The sequence below is a fragment of the Schistocerca piceifrons genome, chromosome X (assembly GCF_021461385.2).
Source record: "Schistocerca piceifrons isolate TAMUIC-IGC-003096 chromosome X, iqSchPice1.1, whole genome shotgun sequence".
Taxonomy (NCBI): domain Eukaryota; kingdom Metazoa; phylum Arthropoda; class Insecta; order Orthoptera; family Acrididae; genus Schistocerca; species Schistocerca piceifrons.
This window is the reverse complement of record NC_060149.1, coordinates 758671722-758697912: the sequence shown is the minus strand read 5'-3', so window position 1 is coordinate 758697912 and position 26191 is coordinate 758671722. Positions and strand designations below refer to the sequence as shown.

The 26191-nt window shown below is 45.7% G+C and overlaps 1 protein-coding gene across 2 annotated transcripts in view; it reads right to left on the bottom strand.

Annotated features, from left to right (window-relative positions):
* The window catches only part of LOC124721882 (heat shock 70 kDa protein 14-like), a 261865-nt gene extending 235926 nt beyond the window's left edge, over positions 1-25939 (bottom strand). For both annotated transcript variants that reach the window (XM_047247031.1, XM_047247032.1), the window contains exons 1-3: positions 25753-25939; positions 25511-25591; positions 25131-25365 (exon numbers count right to left, since the gene is read on the bottom strand). In XM_047247031.1, the coding sequence (XP_047102987.1) occupies positions 25131-25365; positions 25511-25591; positions 25753-25812 (376 nt within the window). In that variant the 5' untranslated portion in view covers positions 25813-25939. The remainder of the gene's footprint in view (positions 1-25130; positions 25366-25510; positions 25592-25752) is intronic.
* Positions 25940-26191: the final 252 nt, after the last annotated feature.

The window sequence follows — 26191 nt, the reverse complement described above, 5'->3', positions numbered from 1 at the left end:
TTAAGAGAGGGAACACATTTTTCTCTCTGTGCAAATAGTAGGATTTAAAGTCTCACAATAAAATGTCATTAGAGATGAAGCACAAGCTTGGAAGAGATGAAGCACAAGCTTGGAAGTAGAAGGGTGGGGAAGGAAGTTGGCAACATCCTTTTTACAGGGACCAACCCAAGCATCTGTCTTTAACAATTTAGGGAAACCCCAGAAGATCTGTATCTGAATGATTGGATGATTGTGTGAACCACAATCTTTCAGAAAGAAAGTTCAACTTCCACTTGGTCTTTCCCAGTAATAAATACTGGACCTGCATTCAGGAGGATGGTGGTTCAAATCACTTGGTCTATCACAGCAAAAGAACACTTGCAAACAGTGTACACACATATGACTGAATCACCAACAACAGATAATTAAAACTGTACCACTAACAGCTGTATGAATCAGATGAAGTAGTGTCACATAAGTATGCCACTGAAAGGCATGGTCTCCTTACGGCAATATTTGAATAGCAATCACTGTAAAAATGAAGTTGCGGCAACAGTGTGCATACATAGTCAGAGGATGAGCAAACGACTAATTGGCAATTCATGTAGAAGAGGACATTAGGGATACCAATTCGATTCTACACAGAGTACGCGAAAGAACTCGCCCCCCTTCTAACAGCCGTGTACCGCAAGTCTCTAGAGGAACGGAGGGTTCCAAATGATTGGAAAAGAGCACAGATAGTCCCAGTCTTCAAGAAGGGTCGTCGAGCAGATGCGCAAAACTATAGACCTATATCTCTGATGTCGGTCTCTTGTAGAATTTTAGAACATGTTTTTTGCTCGCGTATCATGTAATTTCTGGAAACCCAGAATCTACTATGTAGGAATCAACATGGATTGCGGAAACAGTGATCGTGTGAGACCCAACTCGCTTTATTTGTTCATGAGACCCAGAAAATATTAGATACAGGCTCCCAGGTAGATGCTATTTTTCTTGACTTCCGGAAGGCGTTCGATACAGTTCCGCACTGTCGCCTGATAAACAAAGTAAGAGCCTACGGAATATCAGACCAGCTGTGTGGCTGGATTGAAGAGTTTTTAGCAAACAGAACACAGCATGTTGTTATCAATGGAGAGACGTCTACAGATGTTAAAATAACCTCTGGCGTGCCACAGGGGAGTGTTATGGGACCATTGCTTTTCACAATGTACACTCCTGGAAATTGAAATAAGAACACCGTGAATTCATTGTCCCAGGAAGGGGAAACTTTATTGACACATTCCTGGGGTCAGATACATCACATGATCACACTGACAGAACCACAGGCACATAGACACAGGCAACAGAGCATGCACAATGTCGGCACTAGTACAGCGTATATCCACCTTTCGCAGCAATGCAGGCTGCTATTCTCCCATGGAGACGATCGTAGAGATGCTGGATGTAGTCCTGTGGAACGGCTTGCCATGCCATTTCCACCTGGCGCCTCAGTTGGACCAGCGTTCGTGCTGGACGTGCAGACCGCGTGAGACGACGCTTCATCCAGTCCCAAACATGCTCAATGGGGGACAGATCCGGAGATCTTGCTGGCCAGGGTAGTTGACTTACACCTTCTAGAGCACGTTGGGTGGCACGGGATACATGCGGACGTGCATTGTCCTGTTGGAACAGCAAGTTCCCTTGCCGGTCTAGGAATGGTAGAACGATGGGTTCGATGACGGTTTGGATGTACCGTGCACTATTCAGTGTCCCCTCGACGATCACCAGTGGTGTACGGCCAGTGTAGGAGATCGCTCCCCACACCATGATGCCGGGTGTTGGCCCTGTGTGCCTCGGTCGTATGCAGTCCTGATTGTGGCGCTCACCTGCACGGCGCCAAACACGCATACGACCATCATTGGCACCAAGGCAGAAGCGACTCTCATCGCTGAAGACGACACGTCTCCATTCGTCCCTCCATTCACGCCTGTCGCGACACCACTGGAGGCGGGCTGCACGATGTTGGGGCGTGAGCGGAAGACGGCCTAACGGTGTGCGGGACCGTAGCCCAGCTTCATGGAGACGGTTGCGAATGGTCTTCGCCGATACCCCAGGAGCAACAGTGTCCCTAATTTGCTGGGAAGTGGCAGTGCGGTCCCCTACGGCACTGCGTAGGATCCTATGGTCTTGGCGTGCATCCGTGCGTCGCTGCTGTCCGGTCCCAGGTCGACGGGCACGTGCACCTTCCGCCGACCACTGGCGACAACATCGATGTACTGTGGAGACCTCACGCCCCACGTGTTGAGCAATTCGGCGGTACGTCCACCCGGCCTCCCGCATGCCCACTATATGCCCTCGCTCAAAGTCTGTCAACTGCACATACGGTTCACGTCCACGCTGTCGCGACATGCTACCAGTGTTAAAGACTGCAATGGAGCTCCGTATGCCACGGCAAACTGGCTGACACTGACGGCGGCGGTGCACAAATGCTGCGCAGCTAGCGCCATTCGACGGCCAACACCGCGGTTCCTGGTGTGTCCGCTGTGCTGTGCGTGTGATCATTGCTTGTACAGCCCTCTCGCAGTGTCCGGAGCAAGTATGGTGGGTCTGACACACCGGTGTAAATGTGTTCTTTTTTCCATTTCCAGGAGTGTATATAAATGACCTAGTAGATAGTGTCGGAAGTTCCATGCGGCTTTTCGCGGATGATGCTGTAGTATACAGAGAAGTTGCAGCATTAGAAAATTGTAGCGAAATGCAGGAAGATCTGCAGCGGATAGGCACTTGGTGCAGGGAGTGGCAACTGACCCTTAACATAGACAAATGTAATGTATTGCGAATACATAGAAAGAAGGATCCTTTATTGTATGATTATATGATAGCGGAACAAACACTGGTAGCAGTTACTTCTGTAAAATATCTGGGAGTATGCGTGCGGAACGATTTGAAGTGGAATGATCATATAAAATTAATTGTTGGTAAGGCGGGTACCAGGTTGAGATTCATTGGGAGAGTGCTTAGAAAATGTAGTCCATCAACAAAGGAGGTGGCTTACAAAACACTCGTTCGACCTATACTTGAGTATTGCTCATCAGTGTGGGATCCGTACCAGATCGGTCTGACGGAGGAGATAGAGAAGATCCAAAGAAGAGCGGCGCGTTTCGTCACAGGGTTATTTGGTAACCATGATAGCGTTACGGAGATGTTTAATAAACTCAAGTGGCAGACTCTGCAAGAGAGGCGCTCTGCATCGCGCTGTAGCTTGCTCGCCAGGTTTCGAGAGGGTGCGTTTCTGGATGAGGTATCGAATATATTGCTTCCCCCTACTTATACCTCCCGAGGAGATCACGAATGTAAAATTAGAGAGATTAGAGCGCGCACGGAGGCTTTCAGACAGTCGTTCTTCCCGCGAACCATACGCGACTGGAACAGGAAAGGGAGGTAATGACAGTGGCACGTAAAGTGCCCTCCGCCACACACCGTTGGGTGGCTTGCGGAGTATCGATGTAGATGTAGCACAGGGAGAACTGACCTTCTCCTCCTCACCACCAACTTAGCTATGCTACTATAGAAGACTTTTCTGGCGGACACTGGAGTGGTAGTGATACATTATCCAGAACACCACATAGTTTTGAATCAGTTGATTAACCATCAAATGTGGGGAAGCTTCAGTTAGTTTTGAGAGATTTGGTTATGATCAAACTTTCTTCGCCAAATCTCCCTTAACTGGCATCACTAGTATAACAAAATTTGCAGTGTCAGACATTACCCATACCCACCCTCCCTCCCTTTCCTGTGCATTAGAATTAAACTGGATCAAAAATTTTCAGGAAACATAACTTACCCCTTCTCTTGCAATTTTTTTTAAATTTCATTTACAATCTACGGGGTGAGGCAAACAGAAGTAGCACTGGGAACATAGTTCCAGTGTACAATGAAACACAGCAGAGAAAAGGAAATACAGTACTAACAGAAAACAGCAGATCTTGAAAGTAATCACCATTTATCTCTTGGCACTTTTGGGCCCTTATCAGCAAGGTGCTGAAGATGTTTCGAAGCTGATCTGCTGGAATTACTGCAATATCATCTGATATGTTCTGCTGCAGTTGTGGCAATACACCTTAGACTTGAGGGCTCCCCACACAAATTAATCTCACAATGATAGATCAAGTGACCTGCTTGGCCAGCCAGGGCCACAACAAGACTGACCTCTCCTAACAACTCAGTAAGACATGTAGACTGTGTAAATGTGCTCTAAAGGTTCAGCCGGCTGTATGGGGAGTTGCTCCATCGTGCTGGAGGTAACTGTATGTCTTTTCCCTCTCTGTCAATGCTGCCACAAATGGTCGTCTAATCATATATTCTTGCCCGAGCTACTTTTATTTGCCCCACACTGTATGTACCAGAATACTAGGAGAAGATATGTCTATTACTCAATAAAGGTATTTAGACTTCAGCCGCCAGTTCTAGTTTGCATGACAAGAAAGATCAAATATGCCAAAGTGCATTAGATATGGTGGAAATGTACACATCAGGCTACACCGTATATAAATCTGTTATCAAAATCTTTATGTTTGATACACATTCGTTGACTTCCTGCTCACGATCAAATTGCAGCCTTCCAAATTAATGTAAACCTGTCATGAAAATCACTGTTTCGGGATAGGTGGCACTACCATACTCCAGCCAGCAGCTGGTGATCTAATTTTAAATAGTGTGAAGCAGCCATACCTAGAAGAAAATTTAGCTCAAGCTGATAATTACATTTCTTATAAATCTTAATGTCAAGATGAGAAAACTAATACATCTCTGTGATCCAAGAGCAGTACGGGTCATTCCTTTAAAATTATAGTTTGGTAGCTCCTAAGGCGACCATGACAGGATTTAGTCATATTCAGTACATGGGTACCTACATATCTTAATAGAAAACTGCCAAATAGCACTGTTATAACTCTAACCATTTTTGATAAATTCAGGTTTGAAGACACAATGGTGTGTACTGGTCATTAGTAAAGAACCAATTTCTGTATTTTCACACACTTGCTACTCACTAATGAGGTGACCTACAGACCTCAAGTTTTTTAGGCATCTACTATGCCAGTCAGTAAGTTGATATATTGCATAAAAAGTAGGATACATCTTCAGTTTTTTATTAAAAATGTTGAGAAACACACTTTTCCATGATGTGCTTTACATTTGTGATTTCTTAAAATCATAACATTCCAGAGGGGAACAGTACAGACTTCATCTTATGCACTGTAACTCTTTAGTGCTAGTATCAAGTATAAATGGCAATTGAAACTGGTAGTTCTTACCTTCACTTAAAGATGACTCCATCACAAAAAAAAGTCAAATTTGACGAATTTCAAAGTCCTGTGGGGTACATAGACAACTGTATCACAACTTTATTTTTTGCTGAAATTTTTACATATCGGGTAACAACGTTAGGTGCAAAGAAGAAAATGAAAATGCCACTTACACATGCCATCCACATTCAACACTACAGGGCACCGATAAATAAAAACGTGTATTCTTTGTTTTTTTTCCCCAAATATATGTGTGGTTCACCTGTGGATAAGAACTGTAAACACTTCAGAGCTGAAAACAGTTATCAGTCTTTTTCTCAGTACATATGTTGCACAACATGGCACTGATCGAAGTAGTAGGTAGTGATTCAGCTACCGTAAAAAACAGGTTGATCCAAAATGTGTGTAAAATGTAACAGAAATGTAAGAAATGGTATCTTGGGTGATTTGTGGGATCATTGGAATCACTTCACTTGTGCAAACATTACCACAAATGACCAACCTGAAGAAAGCACAGAGTGGATTTGTCCTAGGTAACATTGTAAAACTTATCTGATGAAGATAAAAATTCTTTGTTATGAATTATTGCTGAGCTACAAGAGTACTTAAAAATACTGAGTGATGAAAACCAAAGACTCCAGCATACCTTGGAAGAGAGTAATCATCAAGTATGTCTCAATATATCTAAACCAGAAGGATTGCCAGAAAGCAAGGGTAGGACTTTAATAACTCACAATAACAGGTCCAGCAGAGCATGCGAAACTATGAAATCAAAGAGGAGTCCTTACAAACCCATCAACATGAGAAGGATTTTGTTCTATTAATTAACAACAAACACAATTCATTCCAAAACATGGACGATATTGAAATCGCATCAGCACGCTCATCTGATAAGGCAATGCAAGACACTCAAAACTTAGTAAGTAGCAAACTAGTATATAGGAAGAAATGTAAAATCAAGATTAACACAGACAGTTATGCGCGAGGATTATCAGTTATGTTAATGGAAAGTGGACCTTCTGTGCCGGAAGAGTTTAAAATAGAAGGAATTGTTAAATTAGGGGCTGGTTTGCAAGATGTTTCAACATCTATTAAGAAAGACAGCACAGCCCCCTAGTACAAAGAATTTGTAGTAGTAATGTCTGGAGCGAACAACATCAGCGGAAATGAGAGGAAGACAGCTACATTGACACTGAAGAAGACACTAAGTGTTAACCCACACCAATATGATTATCATCGATGTGCTTCATCAACATGATTTGCCTCAGTAGTCATGTGTGACTAAGGAAGTGGAGCAAACCAAGAAGAAGTACAAAGCTATCTGTAAACACTTTAGGAATGTTTCCTTACCTAACACTAGTAGTTACCGCAGAGTTTGGCATACCAAGCATGGCCAACATCTCAACAAACTAGGTAAATGTGTTTTAAGTTATGCAAGTCTAAGAATATTATTGGATAAACTTAGGTAGGAAGACAGATCAATACTCTGGGTTATGTTTCAACTGAGATGATAAAAAACTTACAGGATTAGACCAGGTTGGATGTTCCAGTGCCACATGAACACAACCTGATCAACTTTTACATAGTAACATTGGCCTACGTCAATTAAGTATATATGAAAAAAGTAATGCCAAAAGTACAGTTTAGGACAGGCTACCTCAATGTTCAAGGTATGGCAGATACAAATCTAATAGTTAATGATTTTTCAAATGAAAACATGTTGGACATTTTATATTTAAGTGAACATTGGTGTAAAAAGGAAGGGCTTAGGTACAAAGTACTGAATGATTACACATTACATAGTTGGTATAATAGAGGACTCGTCTTCATCACTTGCATGGGGGAAGGAGGGGGGGGGGAGGAGGAGGAGGAGGTAGCAATACACATAAAAACATCTCTTGGGCCAAACTGTGGTAGGTCATATCTCAACACCCTTTGTGTTGAAATGCATTAATGCAATTGGAAATATCACATCTAGTAACAGAGTCTTGAGCTAGATGTAGGAGTAGTGTACAGGCCACTGATGACCTCTTAATGTACATCTGTACCATACCAAAATGGAAAACAGACAAATTCTCATCAGTGGGGATGTCAGTTCAATTTTTGACATACTGCAGCACAAAAAAACTGTGACTGAGCTCAAACATGTGCTTCAACAATTTAACCTTTTGTATGTTAACTGTAAATCTACAAGAGGCTCTACCTGTCTTTGTAATATATTTACAAATATTAAGAGAACTTTTATGTCCTCTAATGTAATTAGTGTCTCTTTCTCAATCATGATGCAGTATTTATTAGACGTAGTATTGTAACTTCCAACACCTCCAAACCAAAATCTAAAACTGTGACTACTAGAGCAATTAGTAAAGAGAAGATTGATAGGTTTAGACATGCCCTCACTTGTTAAAACTGGGACTCCCTTTTCAGTAGGCTTCAACGTTGTTCCTCTGATACTGTTTTCACTGAGTTTTTCTCTGCATTTTTAAATATGTTTGAAAGCAACATTCCTCCGGAAAAATTACAGGAATATTAGTAGCAGCTTTAAAAAAAAAATGATTGGTGTACTCCAGAGTTAGGGCAATTGAAAAATACTGTCATAATGTATTCTGGTGCAAATATAAAAATTATCCTGAACTGCATAAAGTATTGTATGCTAAAGGTATATATAGGTATATACAAGTATAAATAAAATAGAAAGAAACATTCCACATGGGAAAAATACATTAAAAACAAAGATTCCATGACTTACCAAGCGGGAAAACGCCGGTAGATAGGCACAATAAAAAAAAAAAAACACACACACACACACACACACACACACACACACACACACACACACACACACAAAATTTCGAGCTTTCGCAACCCATGGTTGCTTCGTCAGGAAAGAGGGAAGGTGAGGGAATGATGAAAGGATGTGGGTTTTAAGGGAGAGAGTAAGGAGTCATTCCAATCCCGGGAGCGGAAAGACTTACCTTAGCGGGAAAAAAAGGACAGGTATACACTCGCGCACACACACACATATCCATCCGCACATATACAGACACAAGCAGACATATTTAAAGGCTGACTGACATCTCTGCCCATACTCTTCGCCTTTAAATATGTCTGCTTGTGTCTGTATATGTGTGGATGGATGTGTGTATGTGTGTGTGTGTGTGTGTGTGTGTGTGTGTGTGTGTGGGGGGGGGGGGGGGGGGGGGGGGGCGCGCGCGAGTGTATACCTGTCCTTTTTCCCCCTAAGGTAAGTCTTTCCGCTCGCGGGATTGGAATGACTCCTTACCCTCTCCCTTAAAATCCATATCCTGTCATCTTTCCCTCTCCTTCCCTCTTTCCTGACGAAGCAACCGTGGGTTGCGAAAGCTCGAAATTTTGTGTGTGTGTTTGTGTGTGTTTTTTTATTGTGCCTATATACAAGTATAGATAGGTAATCGATGAAGCAAATGAACTACGTAATATAGCAAACTGAAAAGTCCCATAACAAACATAAAAAGCCAGGAGTGTAATCAACTCTATTGTACACACCAAACAAAATAATATTGCCATAACCCAAGAAGAATTTAATAAATTTTGCATCCAATCTACAGAAAATATTAGTAGTACCACAAATAAACCTCCATGAAAATGCACTTAGTATAATGGATAACTGGTTCGAAAAGCATCCCCTGGGCATGTTTACTTACACGGAAGAATGTCCAAAAACCATTCCGAAAATAGTGAAAAATTTCAAAAGCTAAGCTAGTGTTGATACCTATAAACTGTCTTGCAATTTGTTGAAAGACGTTATTGACTGTATAATTTATCCCCTAACTTACTGTGAAAATATATGTCTAGGTGATAGTAAGTTTCTTGATCTACTAGAAATTTCTGGAGTTGTTCCTATATATAAAAAAGGCAAAAAGAACAGTCCCGCTAGTTGTAGGCCTATATCCATAATCCCTGTACTCTATAAATTTTTTTATGATCAAGTTAGTATTTATCAAACAATGGAAACTGCAGGTAGGAAAAAAAAACCACACACACACACACACACACACACACACACACACACCGCCGTCACCAACTCCAGCATTCTGGCTCGAGATGTTGGAGTTGGCGGTCACGTGTGCTTGCTTGTGTGTGTGAACGATGTTTGTGTGTCTCTCTTACTGATGAAGGCTGTCTTTTAACTGTGCCTGTCTGCAACTTAATGTATCTTCCTTATGGTAAGCAGCAATCTGTCCTTTCTTCCAAGTTAGTGTTTACTTGGATAAATTGGATACAATTAGTGACAAATAATTTGGATTTAGAAAAAGTAAATCCACAACTGATGCAATGGATTCTCTAGCAAAATTTGTCCTAGATGTGTTCGAGGCTAAGGGGTATTCCCAAGCTACATTCTGTACCTGAGCAGAGCTTTGACTGCACAGAGCATGATACTTTGTTGAATAAGTTATTCTACTATGGTTTTGATGGCAACAGCTTAAATATGTTTCAATCTCTGCTACAGAACTGCACACCAATTTTTTTTTTTTTTTTTTTTTTTTTGTGGTTTTAGGGCGCACAACGTCAAAGGTCATTAGCGCCCAGACTACGTTACGAATGCACCGCGAGGCACAAGTTTAAAACAGCAACTAAAAGGGAAAACACGATAAAAGACAGATTGACAGGCATAGGATTAAAAAAAAAAAAAAAAAAAAAAAAAAACCAGCATAATCAAATGCCCTTAGACAGGTTTGTCAAGTTGATAAAACGAAGAACGCGAGCAGCTGCTCCTGGGTCATCCGCTAAAATGGCATCTAGAGTACATGGCAGGCCAAGATCAAGACGCAGTGTATTAAAATCCGGACAGGACGTTAAAATGTGGCGGACCGTCAGCAATTGCCCACATGGGCAGAACGGCTCCGGCGCAGCCGTCAGCAGATGGCGATGGCTGAACCGGCAGTGTCCAATTCGTAACTGGGCCATAACGACCTCCTCCTGCCGAGAAGGGCGTGAGGAGGACGTCCAAGCCGCGGGAAGAGGTTTCAAGGCCCGAAGCTTTTTTTTTTTTTTTTTTAGGGCGCAAAACTGCTATGGTCATTAGCGCCCGGTCCGTGACTTAGGAAACAGTAAAAACTGAAAATGGAAATCAGCAGCAGTGGGAACGAAACTCAAAAAATTGGAGAAACTAAAAGCAGAAGGAAGGCTTAAAAATCCACTACAGAAAGGGGTTGGTTGTCCCCAAAAAAAAAGCTTCAAATGACTGACGTCACTTCACTGGCACTAATAAACTCGAGAACGCAATCGGCCGAGCGCGTGTCATCTGCTAAAATTGACGATATATCAGGCGACAGCTGTAGACAGGCGCATAACAGAGTAAAATGGGGGCACTCAATTAAAAGGTGTCTTACCGTCCAAAGCTGAGAGCAGTTGGGACAGAGTGGGGAAGGATCGCCGCTTAAAAGATGTCGATGGCTAAAAAGACAGTGCCCTATCCGGAGTCTAGTTAAAATTACCTCCTCCCGACGACACGTTCGGGAGGAAGAGGTCCAAGCACAAGGAAGAGCTTTCACGTCCCGCAATTTATTATGGAGAAGTGTCGACCAATCTGGGTGCCATAAAAGAACAACACGATGACATAAAATGCTCCGTAGATCGGCGATGGGAATCGATTGAATAGCTGGCCGACGAAGAGAGACTGCAGCCTTGGCCGCAATATCAGCCGCCTCATTTCCACAGATACCAACGTGTCCCGGGAGCCAGAGGAACGCCACCGAGACGCCCCCAGGTGGAGCAAGCGCAGACAGTCCTGAATCCGGTGGACCAGAGAGTGCACAGGGTAAAGAGCTAGGAGACTGAGGAGAGAGCTGAGAGAATCTGAGCAGATAACATACTGTATCCGCTGATGGCGGTGGATGTAGTGGACAGCCTGGAGAACAGTGTAAAGTTCTACAGTATAAACCGAACACTGGTCAGGAAGCCAAAACTGATTTAGGGTGTTGCCAACAATATAGGCACTCCCTACACCTAACGATGTTTTCGAGCCATCAGTGTAAATAAATGTGGCTTCCTTCATTTGTGCACATAGAGCAGCAAATGCCCGGCGATAAACAAGTGAAGGGGTACCATCCTTGGGAAATTGACAAAGGTCACGGAGCAGGCAGATCCGGGGACGGAGCCAAGGCGGTGCTGTACCCCAAGTTGTCAGGAAGGTTTTAGGAAAGCGGAAGGAAAGAGAATGGAGCAGTTGACGAAACGCGGACTCCCGGTGGTAGTAGGGAGGAGGGGCGGCCTGCATACCCTACATCAAAGGAGGTGTCGAAAAAATGTCATGGGCTGGATTAGCAGGCATGGAAGACAGATGGCTAGCATAACGACTCAGAAGGACTGCTCGCCGATTGGACAGTGGAGGTTCAGCAGTCTCAGCATAAAGGCTTTCCACAGGGCTGGTGTAAAAACCTCCAGACACTAAACGTAATCCTCGGTGGTGGATAGAGTCAAGACAACGAAGAATAGACGGCCGAGCAGAGGAGTAAACTATGCTTCCATAGTCCAATTTCGAGTGCACTAAGGCGCAATAGACGCGGTGAAGGACCACTCGGTCTGCTCCCCAGGACATACCATTCAGGACACGGAGGGTGTTGAGCGATCGCAGACAGCGAGCCGAAAGATAGGAAACGTGGGAGGACCAGCACAGTTTTCTGTCAAACATAAGACCCAAGAATTTAGCGACGTCCGAAAATGGAAGGTTGACATGTCTTAGATGTAAGGAGGGTGGAAGAAACTCCTTACGTCGCCAAAAATTAACACAAATGGTCTTACTGGGAGAAAAACGGAAGCCGGTTTCGGTGCTCTAAGAGTAGAGGCAATCGAGACATCCTTGAAGACGTCGTTCAAGAAGGCTGGTCCGTTGAGAGCTGTAGAAGATCGCAAAATCGTCCACAAAGAGGGAGCCCGAGACATCAGGAAGGAGACAATCAATAATTGGATTTATGGCAATAGCAAACAGTACAACACTTAGCACGGAGCCCTGGGGTACCCCGTTTTCTTGGGAGAAAGTACGGGAGCGAGTAGTGTTCACCCGCACTCTAAATATGCGCTCTGTCATAAATTCGCGAAGAAAAAGGGGCAGACGACCTCGAAAGCCCCAAGAGAACAGTGTGCGGAGGATGCCTGTCCTCCAACAGGTATCGTATGCTCTCTCCAGATCAAAAAATATTGCTACTGTTTGGCGTTCCCGGAGAAAATTGTTCATGATATAAGTGGAGAGAGAAACAAGATGGTCAACTGCAGAATGATGCTTTCGGAAACCGCATTGGGCAGGTGTTAAAAGACTGCGGGACTCCAGCCACCAAGCTAAAGGGCAATTCACCATACGCTCCAAAACCTTACACACACTACTCGCGAGAGAAATGGGGCGATAGCTAGAGGGGAGATGTTTGTCCTTTCCAGGTTTCGGAACAGGAACGACGATAGCTTCCCGCCATCGTCTGGGAAAAGTACTGTCGGTCCAAATTCGATTATAAAGGCGAAGGAGGTAACGCAGACTATGGGTTGATAAATGCAGGAACATTTGGATGTGGATACCATCCGGTCCTGGGGCGGAGGAGCGAGAAGAAGAGAGTGCATGTTGGAGTTCCCGCATGGAGAAAACAGTATTATAGCTCTCGCGACTTTGAGAGAAGAAAGCAAGAGGTTGCACTTCCGCTGCATGTTTCTTCGGGAGAAACGCTGGTGGCTAATTTGAAGAGCTCGAAATCTCAGCAAAGTGTTTACCCAAGGAGTTAGAAATTGCGACGGCGTCCACTAACGTATCACACGCGACAGTGAGCCCAGAGACCGGGGAGAAACTAGGCGCGCCTGATAACCGTCGAATCCGACTCCAAACTTCCGGAGGAGGGAGTGAAGGTGTTAATTGAGCTAATAAGGAATTTCCAGCTTGCCTTCTTGCTATCGCGGATGACACGACGGCATCGCGCACGGAACTGCTTATAGCGGATACAGTTGGCCAAAGTAGGATGGTGGCGGAAAACGCGAAGAGCACGTCGCCGCTCACGTATTACGTCACGGCATGCCTCGTTCCACCAAGGAACTGGGGGGCGCCGGGGCAATTCGGAGGTGCGTGGTATTGAACGTTCCGCAGCTGTAAGAATAACGTCGGTAATATGTGAGACCTCATCGCCGACGCTAGGAAAGTGACGGTCATCGAATGTCGCTAGAGACGAAAAAAGTGTCCAATCGGCTTGGGCAAACTTCCAGCGTCGCGGGCGCATATAGGGCAGTTGGGGCTGCAGTCTAAGGACACATGGGAAGTGTTCACTCGAGTGTGTATCATCAAGGGCGAACCATTCGAAGCGCCGAGCTAGCGGAACAGTACCGACCGAAAGGTCCAAATGAGAGAAATTTGTCGTAGAGGCAGACAAAAATGTAGGGACCCCAGTGTTGGGGCAAACTAGATCCGCTTGGTGGAAGACGTCTAGCAATAGTGAGCCACGTGGACAAGGATGTGGAGATCCCTAAAGCGGGTGGTGGGCATTGAAGTCCCCAACCAGCAAATAGGGGGGTGGAAGCTGACCAAGAAGATGAAGGAGATCAGCTCGTGCCATTGGTGTGGATGATGGAATGTATACAGTACAAAGAGAAAAGGTATATCCAGAAAGGGAAAGACGGACAGCGACAGCTTGGAAGGAAGTGTTTAAGTGGATTGGGTGATAATGGAGAGTATCACGGAGAAGAATCAGGAGTCCTCCATGGGCTGGAGTGCCTTCAACAGAGGGGAGATCAAATAGGACGGACTGAAAAATGGGGGAGAACAAAGCGGTCATGGGGACGCAGCTTTGTTTCCTGAAGACAGAAGATGACCGGCGAGTAGGATCGTAAGAGGATCGACAATTCATCCCGATTGGCTCGAATGCTGCGGATATTCCAGTGGATAATGGACATAGGGTGAACAGAAAATGGAGGAATGTGACCAAGGTTGCCGTCAACTCAACGACTGCTCAGAGCTTGCGACCGACAGCATGGAATGGCATTCAGCCGAAGGCAGAAGATCCTGATCCATAGGTTGTTCAGGAGCAGCTCCTGCCACCAGCGATCGGCCGGTTGATCGGTCGCCAGCAGTGCGCCTCGGCGACACAGAAGACGGCCGAGGGCGATTTCCGCCAGGTGGTGCTGTAGATGAGACACGCCTTGGCGGAGAAGGAGATGAACTGGGTTTCTTATTAGCCTTCTTGGAAATATGATGTTTAGATGAAGGAGGAACCGATGGTTGTGAAGTTAGGGTACGTAAAAAATCTTCACGAGTATGCTCTTTTTTCAAAGTCTTGGTGTCTGACTTTTGGGCTCGAGATTTAGCAGAACCCGATGAAGAGTGAGCCATAGAGTGGGCAGGCGAAAGTGGTGAGGTTGAACGGGCGATCTTTGCGCTGGCCGATCTGACGACCGTGGCACTAAAGGTGAGGTCACAAGTCCGCGTGGCCGCCTACTTTGTTGGCTGCGGATAAGCAAGGACAGTGCTGTATTTTCCTGTCTGAGGCATGGTGGGCTGTCGACTGGCGAATAATTTTCGAGCAGCAAAGGTTGACAGCTTTTCCTTCACTCTGATTTTTCGTCTTTAAAAATGGGGCAATCTCGAGAGGAAGCAGCGTGGTCACCCATACAGTTGATGCAGCGAGGGGATGGACATGGACAAGCACCCTCATGGGCATCCTTGCCACACGTAACACATTTGGCCGGATTGGAACAGGACTGGCTGGTGTGATTGAACCGCTGACATTGATAGCAACGCGTAGGGTTTGGGACGTAATGGCGAACGGAAATTATCTCATAGCCTGCTTTGATTTTGGATGGGAGTTGAACTTTGTCAAATGTCAAGAGGACAGTGCGGGTTGGAATGATATTCGTGTCAACCCTTTTCATAGCTCTATGAACAGCCGTTACACCCTGGTCAGACAGGTAGTGCTGAATTTCGTCGTCAGACAATCCATCGAGGGAGCATGTATAAACGACTCCACGCGTGGAATTTAAAGTACGGTGCGGTTCCACGTGGGCAGGGAAGGTGTGGAGAAGTGAAGTACGCAGCAATTTTTGTGCCTGGAGGGCACTGACTGTTTCTAACAACAAGGAGCCATTCCGTAATCTGGAACAAGACTTTACAAGACCTGCAATTGCGTCGACACCTTTCTGAATAATGAAAGGGTTGACCGTGGAGAAGTCGTGACCTTCATCAGACCGAGAAACAACAAGGAACTGTGGCAACGATGGAAGAACTGTCTGTGGCTGAGACTCAGTGAACTTACGCTTGTGAGCAGACATAGTGGAAGGTGAGGAAACCATTGCAGAAGAATCCCCCATGATTACCGGCGTCTCCAATGGCGCGCTCCTCCCTTGTGGGGGCTCTCTCTGAGGGCACTCCCGCCTTAGGTGATTGTTCACACCTCCCGACAAACGGACGGAGAGACCAATCGGCACTTTCGGAAGGTATCAGCTCGGGTAATCACCCCTCCCTGGGCCTGGCTGTTACCAGGGGGTATGTACGTGTCCTACCTGTCTAACCGGGGCGGGGAATTACGCGTTACCCCGTCACCGGCTACGTACGAAAATGCGTGGGTAGGCCTTCAGACATGCACAGGGAGGAAGAAAGAGAAAGGGAAAAACAAAGAAAGGGAAAGGAAAGAAGAGAGGTCTCAAACGCCGCAGCGGAGAAAAGGGTAAAGAGAAGAGGTAAGGAAAAGAGAAGGACAAAGGAAGGATGAAGACATACAAGCAGAGACGGCGAAGAATGCGTTACATTTACGAACGTCCGTCTCTGGACGTAGGCACAAACCATACTCCCAGAGGGGGAGAAAGGGAAGGAAAGAGCCAGAGGTGAGGGGTGGGGGGGGGGGGGGGGGGCGAAGACGGGGGATAGGGAAGGATGCGGAAAAGGAAGGTATGCAGCCCGGAAAGGAAGGAGGGCCATATTAGCTCGGGGTCCCGTGCTCGCTACGCATGTATCCACAAAAGAGTTGTGGACTCCCTGGGGGGCCGAAGCTTGTTGTTCGTAAGTGCAGCCCAATCGGCATGCCACAGCGATAAAATGCGCCGACAAATGACCCTGCTACAATCTGATGAAGGGACACAACAAGAAGCTGTCCAAGGCTGGAGGACCGCAGCCTTGGCTGCGGCATCTGCAGCTTCGTTCCCAGGGATACCGACATGGCCAGGAACCCACATAAAGCTAACCAGAGAACCGTCGTCCACCAGCTGCTGAAGAGAGCGTTGGATCCGGTGCACGAAAGGGTGAACTGGATACGGATCACTTAGGCTCTGGATGGCGTTCAGGGAATCGGAGCAGATGACATAAGCAGAATGTCGGTGGCGGCAGATGTAAAGAACAGCCTGGTAGAGGGCAAAGAGCTCAGCTGTGAAGACCGAACAATGGCCATGGAGCCGGTATTTGAAACTTTGTGCCCCGACAATAAAAGAACACCCGACCCCGTCATTGGTCTTAGATCCACCTGTATAAATCAAGGTCATATTAATGAACTTCGAACGAAGTTCGACGAAACGGGAGTGGTATACCGAACCGAGGGTAACCTCCTTTGGGAGCGAGATGAGGTCAAGGTGAACGCGAACCTGAGCCTGGAGCCAAGGTGGCGTGTGGCTATCGCCCACTCTAAAGGTTGCAGGGAGTGAAAAATCAAGGTGTTGAAGGAGGCGACGAAAGCGAACTCCAGGGGGTAGCAGGGCAGAGACATACAGCCCGTATTGACGGTCGAGAGAGTCGTCAAAAAAGGAACGATAAGACAGGTGGTCGGGCATTGACAGTAGCCGACAGGCATACCGACAAAGCAGTATATCGCGCCGGTATGTGAGTGGCAATTCACCGGCTTTGGCATGAAGACTCTTGACAAGACTAGTACAAAACGCTCCGATTGCAAGACGTAAACCCCAATGTTGTATGGAGTTGAGGCGGCGTAAGATGGACGGCCGTGCAGAGGAGTATACGAAGCTCCCATAATCCAGCTTGGAGTGGACGATCGACCGATATAGGCGAAGTAGGACGGTTCGATCCGCTCCCCATGACATACCACTGAGAACACGGAGGACATGTAGAGAACGGGTACAACGGGCAGCCAAATATGACACATGTGGAGACCAGCTAAGTTTCCTGTCAAATGTAAGACCTAAAAATTTTGTTGCCTCCACGAATGGGAGAGCAACAGGACCGAGTCGTAAGGACGGTGGGAGAAATTCTTTGTAGCACCAGAAGTTAATACAGACCGTCTTCTCGGCAGAAAAACAGAAGCCATTGGCGACACTCCAGGAGTAAAGACGGTCAAGAGAACGCTGAAGACAGCGCTCCAGGAAACATGTACGCTGCGCGCTGCAATAGATGGTAAAATCGTCCACGAAAAGGGAGCCTGATACATCAGCTGGGAGGCAATCCATTACTGGATTGATCGCTATGGCGAAGAGAGCGACGCTCAAAACTGAGCCTTGTGGCACCCCATTCTCCTGGCGAAAGGTGTCTGACAGGACAGAACCCACACGTACCCTGAACTGTCGATCCATTAAAAAGGAACGAATAAAAAGTGGGAGGCGACCGCGAAGGCCCCATGTATGAATGGTGTGAAGAATGCCCGCCCTCCAACAGGTGTCGTAAGCCTTCTCCAAATCAAAGAACACAGCCGCGGTTGGGCGCTACCGCAAGAAGTTATTCATAATGAAGGTCGACAAGGTAACCAGATGGTCAACAGCAGAGCAGCGCCTACGAAATCCGAATTGTACATTGGTAAGTAGGCATCGAGATTCGAGCATCCAAACCAAACGAGAGTTAACCATTCGCTCCATCACCTTACACACACAGCTGGTAAGCAAGATGGGTCGATAACTGGAAAGCAAGTGCTTGTCCTTCCCCGGCTTAGGAATCGGTACAACAATAGACTCGCGCTAGCATGCGGGAACATGTCCCTCAATCCAGACGCGATTATAAGTATGAAGAAGGAAACCTTCACCCGCAGGAGAAAGGTTCTTCAGCATCTGAATATGAATAGAATCAGGCCCTGGAGTGGAGAACCGTGACCGGGCAAGTGCATTTACGAGTTCCCGCATGGTGAGTGGGGCATTATAACTTACATGATTCGAGGAGCGGAAGTTAGGTGGCCTAGCCTCCTCTGCTTGTCTTCGGGGGAGGAAGGCAGGGTGGTAATGAGCGGAGCTCGAAACCTCTGCGAAAAAGCGGCCGAAGGCATTGGAGACATCCTCAGGGGCCTCAAGGACGTCATTCGCGACCGTCAAGCCAGAAACTGGTGAGTGGACCTTAGTGCCAGATAGCCGGTGCAGGCTACCCCAGACAACAGAAGAAGGAGTAAAACTGTTGAAGGTGCTTGTGAAAGCAGCCCAGCTGGCTTTCTTTAATAATATGACGACACTGCACACGTAATCGTTTATAATTGATACAATTCGCCACTGTAGGGTGGCGTTTAAAGGTGCATAAAGCACGTCGACAAGCACGTAAAGCGTCCCTACATGCTGTGGTCCACCAGGGGACCGGTACGCGACATGGAGAAGAAGTAGTGTGAGGGATGGAATATTCAGCAGCAGTGAGAATGACTTCCATGAGGTGTGCGACCTGACTATCGCAGCTTGTGAAAGTTTGATCCTGAAAGGTCGCCCTGGAAGAGAAGAGCCCCCAGTCTGCTTTGGAGATGTTCCAACTAGTTTAGCACGGTGAGGGGGTATGATGCAGGAGATGGATAACACACGGGAAGTGGTCGCTCGAATATGTATCAGAAAGTGCATACCACTCACACCGGCGTGCAAGTTGGGTAGTACATATAGAGAGGTCTAAATGGGAATAGGTGTGATATGTGTCCTAAAGAAAAGTAGGGGCGCCAGTATTGAGGCAGACAAGATTGAGCTGGTTGAAAAGGTCTGCTAACAGAGAGCCCCTCGGGCAGGATGCTGGAGAGCCCCAAAGGGGATGGTGGGCATTGAAGTCTCCAGTTAACAAAAATGGTGCAGATAACTGAGCAATAATTTGCATCATGTCTGCCCTGGTAACGGCAGACGACGATGGAGTGTAAACGGTACAAATGGAAAATGTAAAAGTGGGGAGAGTAATTCGGATGGCAACTGCCTGCAGGCCGGTGTGCAATGTGATGGGATCGTAGTAAATATCATCCCAGACCAGCAACATAACCCCTCCATGAGCCGGAATACCTACCACAGGGTGTAGGTCAAAACGCAAAGAGGTGTAGTGTGCCAAGGCAATTTGATCGCATGGGTGTAGCTTCGTTTCCTGGAGGGCTACGACGAGCGGACAGTGCAAGCGGAGCAGCAACTTCAAGTCCTCTTGGTTCAAGCGAATGCTGCGAATATTCCAGTGAATAAGTGCCATCGTGAGAAGAAAAGGAAGATGAAAGAAGGGGTCACCTCGAAGGCCGCTGAGGGCCTGGCTTCGAGTGAGCTCTGCCGCCGCTATCAGTAGGCGGACAGTCATCGTCCATTGGTTCTATAGGTTCATCTGCCATCTTGTTAAGATGGCCGGGAGGGGGAGCTTTCTCTGCAGGTGAACAGCCAGATGTTCGGCTACCAGCGGTGCGGCCAAGCAAAAGGGATGACGGCCTGGGGCGGCATCGGCTGGGTGGCGCAGGATAAGAAATGTGCCGTGGCGGAGAAGGAGAACTGTGCTTCCTATGAGCCTTCTTGGAAGGTCGTTTAGTTGAAGTACTGGTCGATGGCTTGGAGTTCGAGGTACGTAGGAAGTCTGCACGGGACGGTTCCTTCTTGAAGGCCCATGCATCTGACTTCTGGGTCTTCGTCTTGGCAGAAGCTGATGAAGGTGCTTGTGTCTGAGGGGTGACGGGAGGAAGAGGAGACATCCACCGCGCGATCTTAGCACTGGCCGAACGGACGACCGTGGTGCTGAAGGTCAGATCGCATGCCTGTGTCGCCACCTCCCTGGTAGTCTGAGGACAGGCAAGGACAGTACTGTATCTCCCCGCTGGGAGCAGCGTGGGCTTCCTACTAGCAAATAGCTTGCGAGCAGCCGAGGTGGACACTTTCTCTTTGACCCGAATTTCTTGGATACAGCGTTCTTCCTTGTAGATGGGACAGTTGCGGGAGGACACTGCATGGTCACCATGACAGTTCACACAACGAGGAGACGGAGGTGGACAGTCACCCTCATGGACATCCCTGCCACAAGTGACACATTTAGCCGCATTGGAACAAGACTGGCGAGTGTGATTAAAATGCTGACACTGGTAGCAGCGCGTAGGTGTCAGGACATAGGGGCGAACAGAAATAACCCCGTAGCCCGCTTTGATGTGCGGCAGCAGCTGAACACTATCAAAGGTCAAGAAAAGTGTCCGGGTCGGTACAAGGTCATTGTTGACCTTTTTCATGACCCTACGGACAGCCGTCACGCCCTGCTCAGCGAGGAAAGACTGAATCTCCTCGTCAGTCAATCCGTCGAGTGATCTAGTATATACAACACCATGAGACGAATTCAAAGTGCGGTGAGCCTCCACCCGGACAGGGAACGTGTACGGGAGTGTGGCCCGAAGCAGTTTTTGTGCCTGAAAGGCGCTCTCAGTTTCCAGTAACAAGGTACCATTACGCAACCTGGTACAACACTTGACCGATCCGGCTATGGCATCTACGCCCTTCTGGATAACGAAAGGGTTGACAGAGGAGAAATCCTTTCCATCCTCAAATCGAGAAACTACCACGAATTGTGGGGCAGGCGGTAGTACTTTTGTCACTGGTGGCTGGTCAAGTTTCCGTTTGTGGGCAGAAGTCGAGAGAGAAGAAGAAGAGAGATCCATTGCGGAGGTATCCCCCATGATTGCCAGCGTCTCCGATGGCACGCTCCTTCCTTGTGGGGACCCTCTCAGAGGGCACTCCCGCCTTAAGTGAATATTTACACCTCAGGTCACACCTCCCGAGAAACAGACGGAGGGACCAATCGGCATGGTCAGAAGGTATCAGCTCAGGCAATCACCCCTCCCTGGGCCTGACCTTTACCAGGGGGTACGTGCGTGCCTTACTTGTCTACCCAGGGCGGGGAATTACGCGTTACCCCGTCACCAGCTACACGTGCGAACGCGTGGGTCGGCCTTCAGGCGCGCACAGGGAGGAAGGAAGAAGAGGAAAAAGAAGAGAGAGAGGGAGAGAGAGGACAGACTGTCTCAAACCCTGAGACGGAGACCGAAGAAGGCAAGGGGAAGAAGGCAAGGGGAAGAAGGCAAGGGGAAGAAGGCAAGGGGAAGAAGGCAAGGGGAAGAAGGCAAGGGGAAGAAGGCAAGGGGAAGAAGGCAAGGGGAAGAAGGCAAGGGGAAGAAGGCAAGGGGAAGAAGGCAAGGGAAAGAAGGCAAGGGAAAGAAGGCAAGGGAAAGAAGGCAAGGGAAAGAAGGCAATGGAAAGAAGGCAAGGGAAAGAAGGCAAGGGAAAGAAGGCAAGGGAAAGCGTAAGGAAGACAGTGAGATGGAGAAGAACAAAGAAAGGAACCAACAATGGAAGGAAGAAACAAGAAGAAGTGAAAAACCAAAATGACCACAAATATAGGTCGTGGAACCATCCGTCTCAGGACACAGGCGCTAACTACCCCCTTGAAGGGGAGGGACTCCTTTTAGTCGCCTCTTACGACAGGCAGGAATACCTCGGGCCTATTCTAACCCCCGGACCCGCAGGGGGGCACACACCAAGTTGTGTGCATTGATAGCGAGAAGTCAAATTTGGTTTATGTTAGGCCTGGAGTGCTACAAGGATCGGTGTTCAGACCTTTATTGTTTTTATTACTAATCCGTGTTTATTTATAAATTCTCACATGACAACATCAGCAACATTGACTGGATATGCCAGTTGCTATTATAGCCGACCAACAGGCTACAACAGGGAAGCTGACAAGCTCGCACACTAACGCACAAAGAAACCGCCAACACCGCCCTACACTGTTAATCCAATATACAACCTATCAAGACACTAAATGATGATGAACCTAACTGTTACTAGTATGCTGACACTGACCGAGAAGCTGCAGCCGCCGAGAAACACCACTGCACAACATCAAAGGCATCTGCCTGCAAGATACCCACTAGAATCAAAATCTAGCCTTGCGTGACCTGTTGCAGACAGCAAGAAAACTGCTACTGCTCGTAAAATCTGACCCAACTATCACACAGGTTTCTTTCCCTTGGCTCTTGCCTTGGCACTTTTTTCCCTTTTGCCCTTCAAATCGCTACCTTTCGATCAACTTTCGACTCAATCTATCTCCAGATGAGCGGATATGATTGGTTAATCATAACCAGACATATGCAAACATCGCAGTACCTACAAGGCCAACACAAAACATCTTTGCATATTGGTTAGTTTTCACTGAGTGAGGCCTCGCAGGATGTGGGTACTGCGATGTTTTCTTACTAAATGAAAGTAAAACACACGTACTTAATTTTAGCCTCTAAGAGATTCCTAACCATCATGAATTAAAAACTACTAAACTTTTAGGTGTTCTTACTGACAATAAATTGGCCTGGAAACCACATATTAACTATATATTTTCTAGACTTTTCAAGAGTTATTTATTTAACTACAAATTTATATCTAAAAACACAGATGATGTGACTTACCGAACGAAAGTGCTGGCAGGTCGATAGACACACAAACAAACACAAACATACACATGAAATTCAAGCTTTCGCAACAAACTGTTGCCTCATCAGGAAAGAGGGAAGGAGAGGGAAAGACGAAAGGATGTGGCTTTTAAGGGAGAGGGTAAGGAGTCATTCCAATCCTGGGAGCGGAAAGACTTACCTTAGGGGGAAAAAAGGGGTATACACTCGCGCGCACACACACACACACACACACACACACACACACACATATCCATCCGCACATACACAGACATGTCTGCTGTGTCTCCCCGACCATGACGGCGCTTGTCCGAGGCTTCTTTCGTTCTGTCCTGAACCAACTAATCACACTAAAAGGGGGATAAGCCTTATTAGTGGTTTGTTCTTTTTCGTCACCTTTTACGACAATTCCAGGTAACATCTTTTGACCACTCCTGCATTCTGGAGCAGCAATTAAACCATGCATCTCTTTAATTGTTCTTTCTCCAAGTCCGATGTGCTCTAGGACACCAACAGTAGAAGTTACTCTGACAATACTCAATAAAGGTGGAGCAGATAAAAACTTGAAACTGTCCATTACGAGCTGAATTCTACATTTCTGAGTTAGGAGCTCCTTATATCGGAAAATTGGTTGCATTGTTCACAGGGCACTCCAGACAATACAGGGTGCTAATATGCTCTGCTTCTTCACAGATCAAGTAACATTAAGGTTTCTCAGAACACAGGTACAGTATAGCAATGACATTTCCAGTAATGTGATTGCACCACACATTACTACTCACTGCAATTAACACCTTTATAATAAAGAGACTTCCAACATATAAAAAAGGAGCAGTGTCGCAATGGGAGCTCATGAAATGGTTTGCAGAAAAGGTTCCAAGTCAGGCAGAACGTGGCTTTCAAATACAACAAAATCTGGCACACAGGACCCATTTCCCAGGCATCACATGAGTTTAAAGATGTTGACATTAACTGCATGCCTACTGCTGATTTACAATTCCCTTCATGGCTAGCTTGGAATGATGCTGTTTGGGTCACCTTCTCCAATGCTACTACACGTCAGGCAGATTCCCATCATTACAAAGACACAGTGAGGAGTTGTATAAACATGACAACAAGTGCTTCGGAAAAAAATAATATCTCTCACATTTAAGTGAACTCATTTTGCTTCTGCATCAAGATGTCGAGGAAAACAGTTATATGCAAAGTGGAAGGGTTTTAAAGTTAGTTTCCTTCTTTATATTTGAATTTGTTTATCAAAATGTTCTTCGTAATATTTTTGTATCTGTACATATAAGTACATATTTAAAGTTATTACTGTGTCTCATTACTGCTTACACCATTTCTTATGTTTCATTTAACTTGTCTTTTTAAGTTGCAGTGACAGAATATGAATGTATCACCTCATTTGTGCACCCACATTGTCCCTTAATTCTTTACACAGGAAAGACACTTAACAGAGAAATACAACATACCCACTGAGAAAAATGATTCATAACTGTTTTCAGCTCTAAATTGTTTACAGTTCTGACCTACAGGTCAATTTTTCAAGGAATACACGTTTTTATTATTAATGCCCTGTATTCTTTGCAGATAAGATTGCTGACAGATATATAAACATTTCAGCAAAAAATCATATTGTGATTCAATTGTCTATGTACCCCACAGGACTTTGAAATTTGTCAAATTGGCCCTTTTTTGTGATGGAGTCATCTTTAAGTGAAGGTAAGAACTACTAATTTCAATGCCAAAAGCTTGTCATTGTTATTTATACTTAATGCTAGCACTAAAGAGTTATAGTGCGTACGATGAAGTCTGCATTTTTTCCCTCTGTGAAGTTATAATTTGTAAAAAATCACACATGTAAAGCACATCACGGAGAAAGAGCAATTCTCAACGTTATTCATAAAAAACAGAGATGTATTCTACTTTTTATGCAATATATCAACTTAATGACTCACACAGTACATGACTAAAATACTTTATGTCTGTAGGTCACCTCATTACTGAATAGCAAGTGTCTGAGAACACGGAAACCGGTTCCTGACTAATGACTGGGTACCCACCCATGAATCTTCAAACCTGATTTTATCAAAAATGGTAAGAGTTAGAACAGTGCTATTTGGCAGTTTTACTACTGAGACATGTGGGCATCCATGTTCCAAATATGACTAAATTCTGAAACAGCCACATTTTCACCCCCTGTGAGATTACACGGAATGAACCATACTAGCTACTCGTAGGAATATGAGATCGGGGCGATACACATAAAAACATTTCTACATACCAAACAGCTTTTTGTAAATGCACGTCATGGCTCCTTCTGGGGTATACACAGCAATCTTGTCTTCATCTCGGATTTCATATTTCAGGCCTCCTTCAGTCACTATTTTACATTTCACTGACTTGATATGATGCTCAAGTTCGTCGTCAGGAATACTGTCATTTAAGAGTTTCTTATTGCGAACGATTGTACATGTGGCATTTCTAATAAGAGCTGCCTTCGCTGGGAGTCCAACAGTCTGAAACACATTCGATCTCTTAAATTTTGATCACGAAGCGGAATTACGGAACAGTGGTAAACCAACTAAATTAAGAAGTAACAGGCAATTTCAGCTTAGAGGGCACTATTCAAATAAACTGCTGCTTAGTACAAAATTTCCTTACCTCTTCACCGTCTACAAATGCGACTATTGCAGGCATTATTCTGTTGCCACTGTCGTCGGCTATAATATCAACTTTCCCATCCTGAGAAACAAAACGTAAAATAATGTCAAAGTTACATTGATATGATCTTATTAGAACGTTTCTCACTAATACATTCGAGCTAGAAGAATAATCGTTCATGACTTCACTTCTGGCACATTAGAAGTTCTCAGTGAACAACAAATATGAAAAACATTACCAACCTTACAATACGCCAAGCAGGCTGAAGAATTACCCACATGAATGCCAAAAACACCAGCCATTTTGCTAGTCTTCGACGACAACAAACCGTACACGATGCGCGAACAACACACTACTGCCGCCAAAACTCAAATATTAACGCGTCTTTGTTTTCCTCTGCATAGCGTTCAAAGAAGTATTCTGCTGTCAAAGACGTAATCAAGGTGGTTAGAAGGGGAGATATGTCAGTCATAAAAATAAGAAATACGAAAATATTCAGTAATTAGTACGAATTTCATTTTTCCAGATGCCACTAGCGAAATAGCGCATTATTAAAGAAATAAAAATATCAATACTGAATTGTTAATTGAAAACATTTTCATAAAAAACCAAAATGAAATTGTGATCCATATTATCTTTCGCGTTTCATGGTGTTTTTTCTGTGTAGCTTAAAAATCTGAT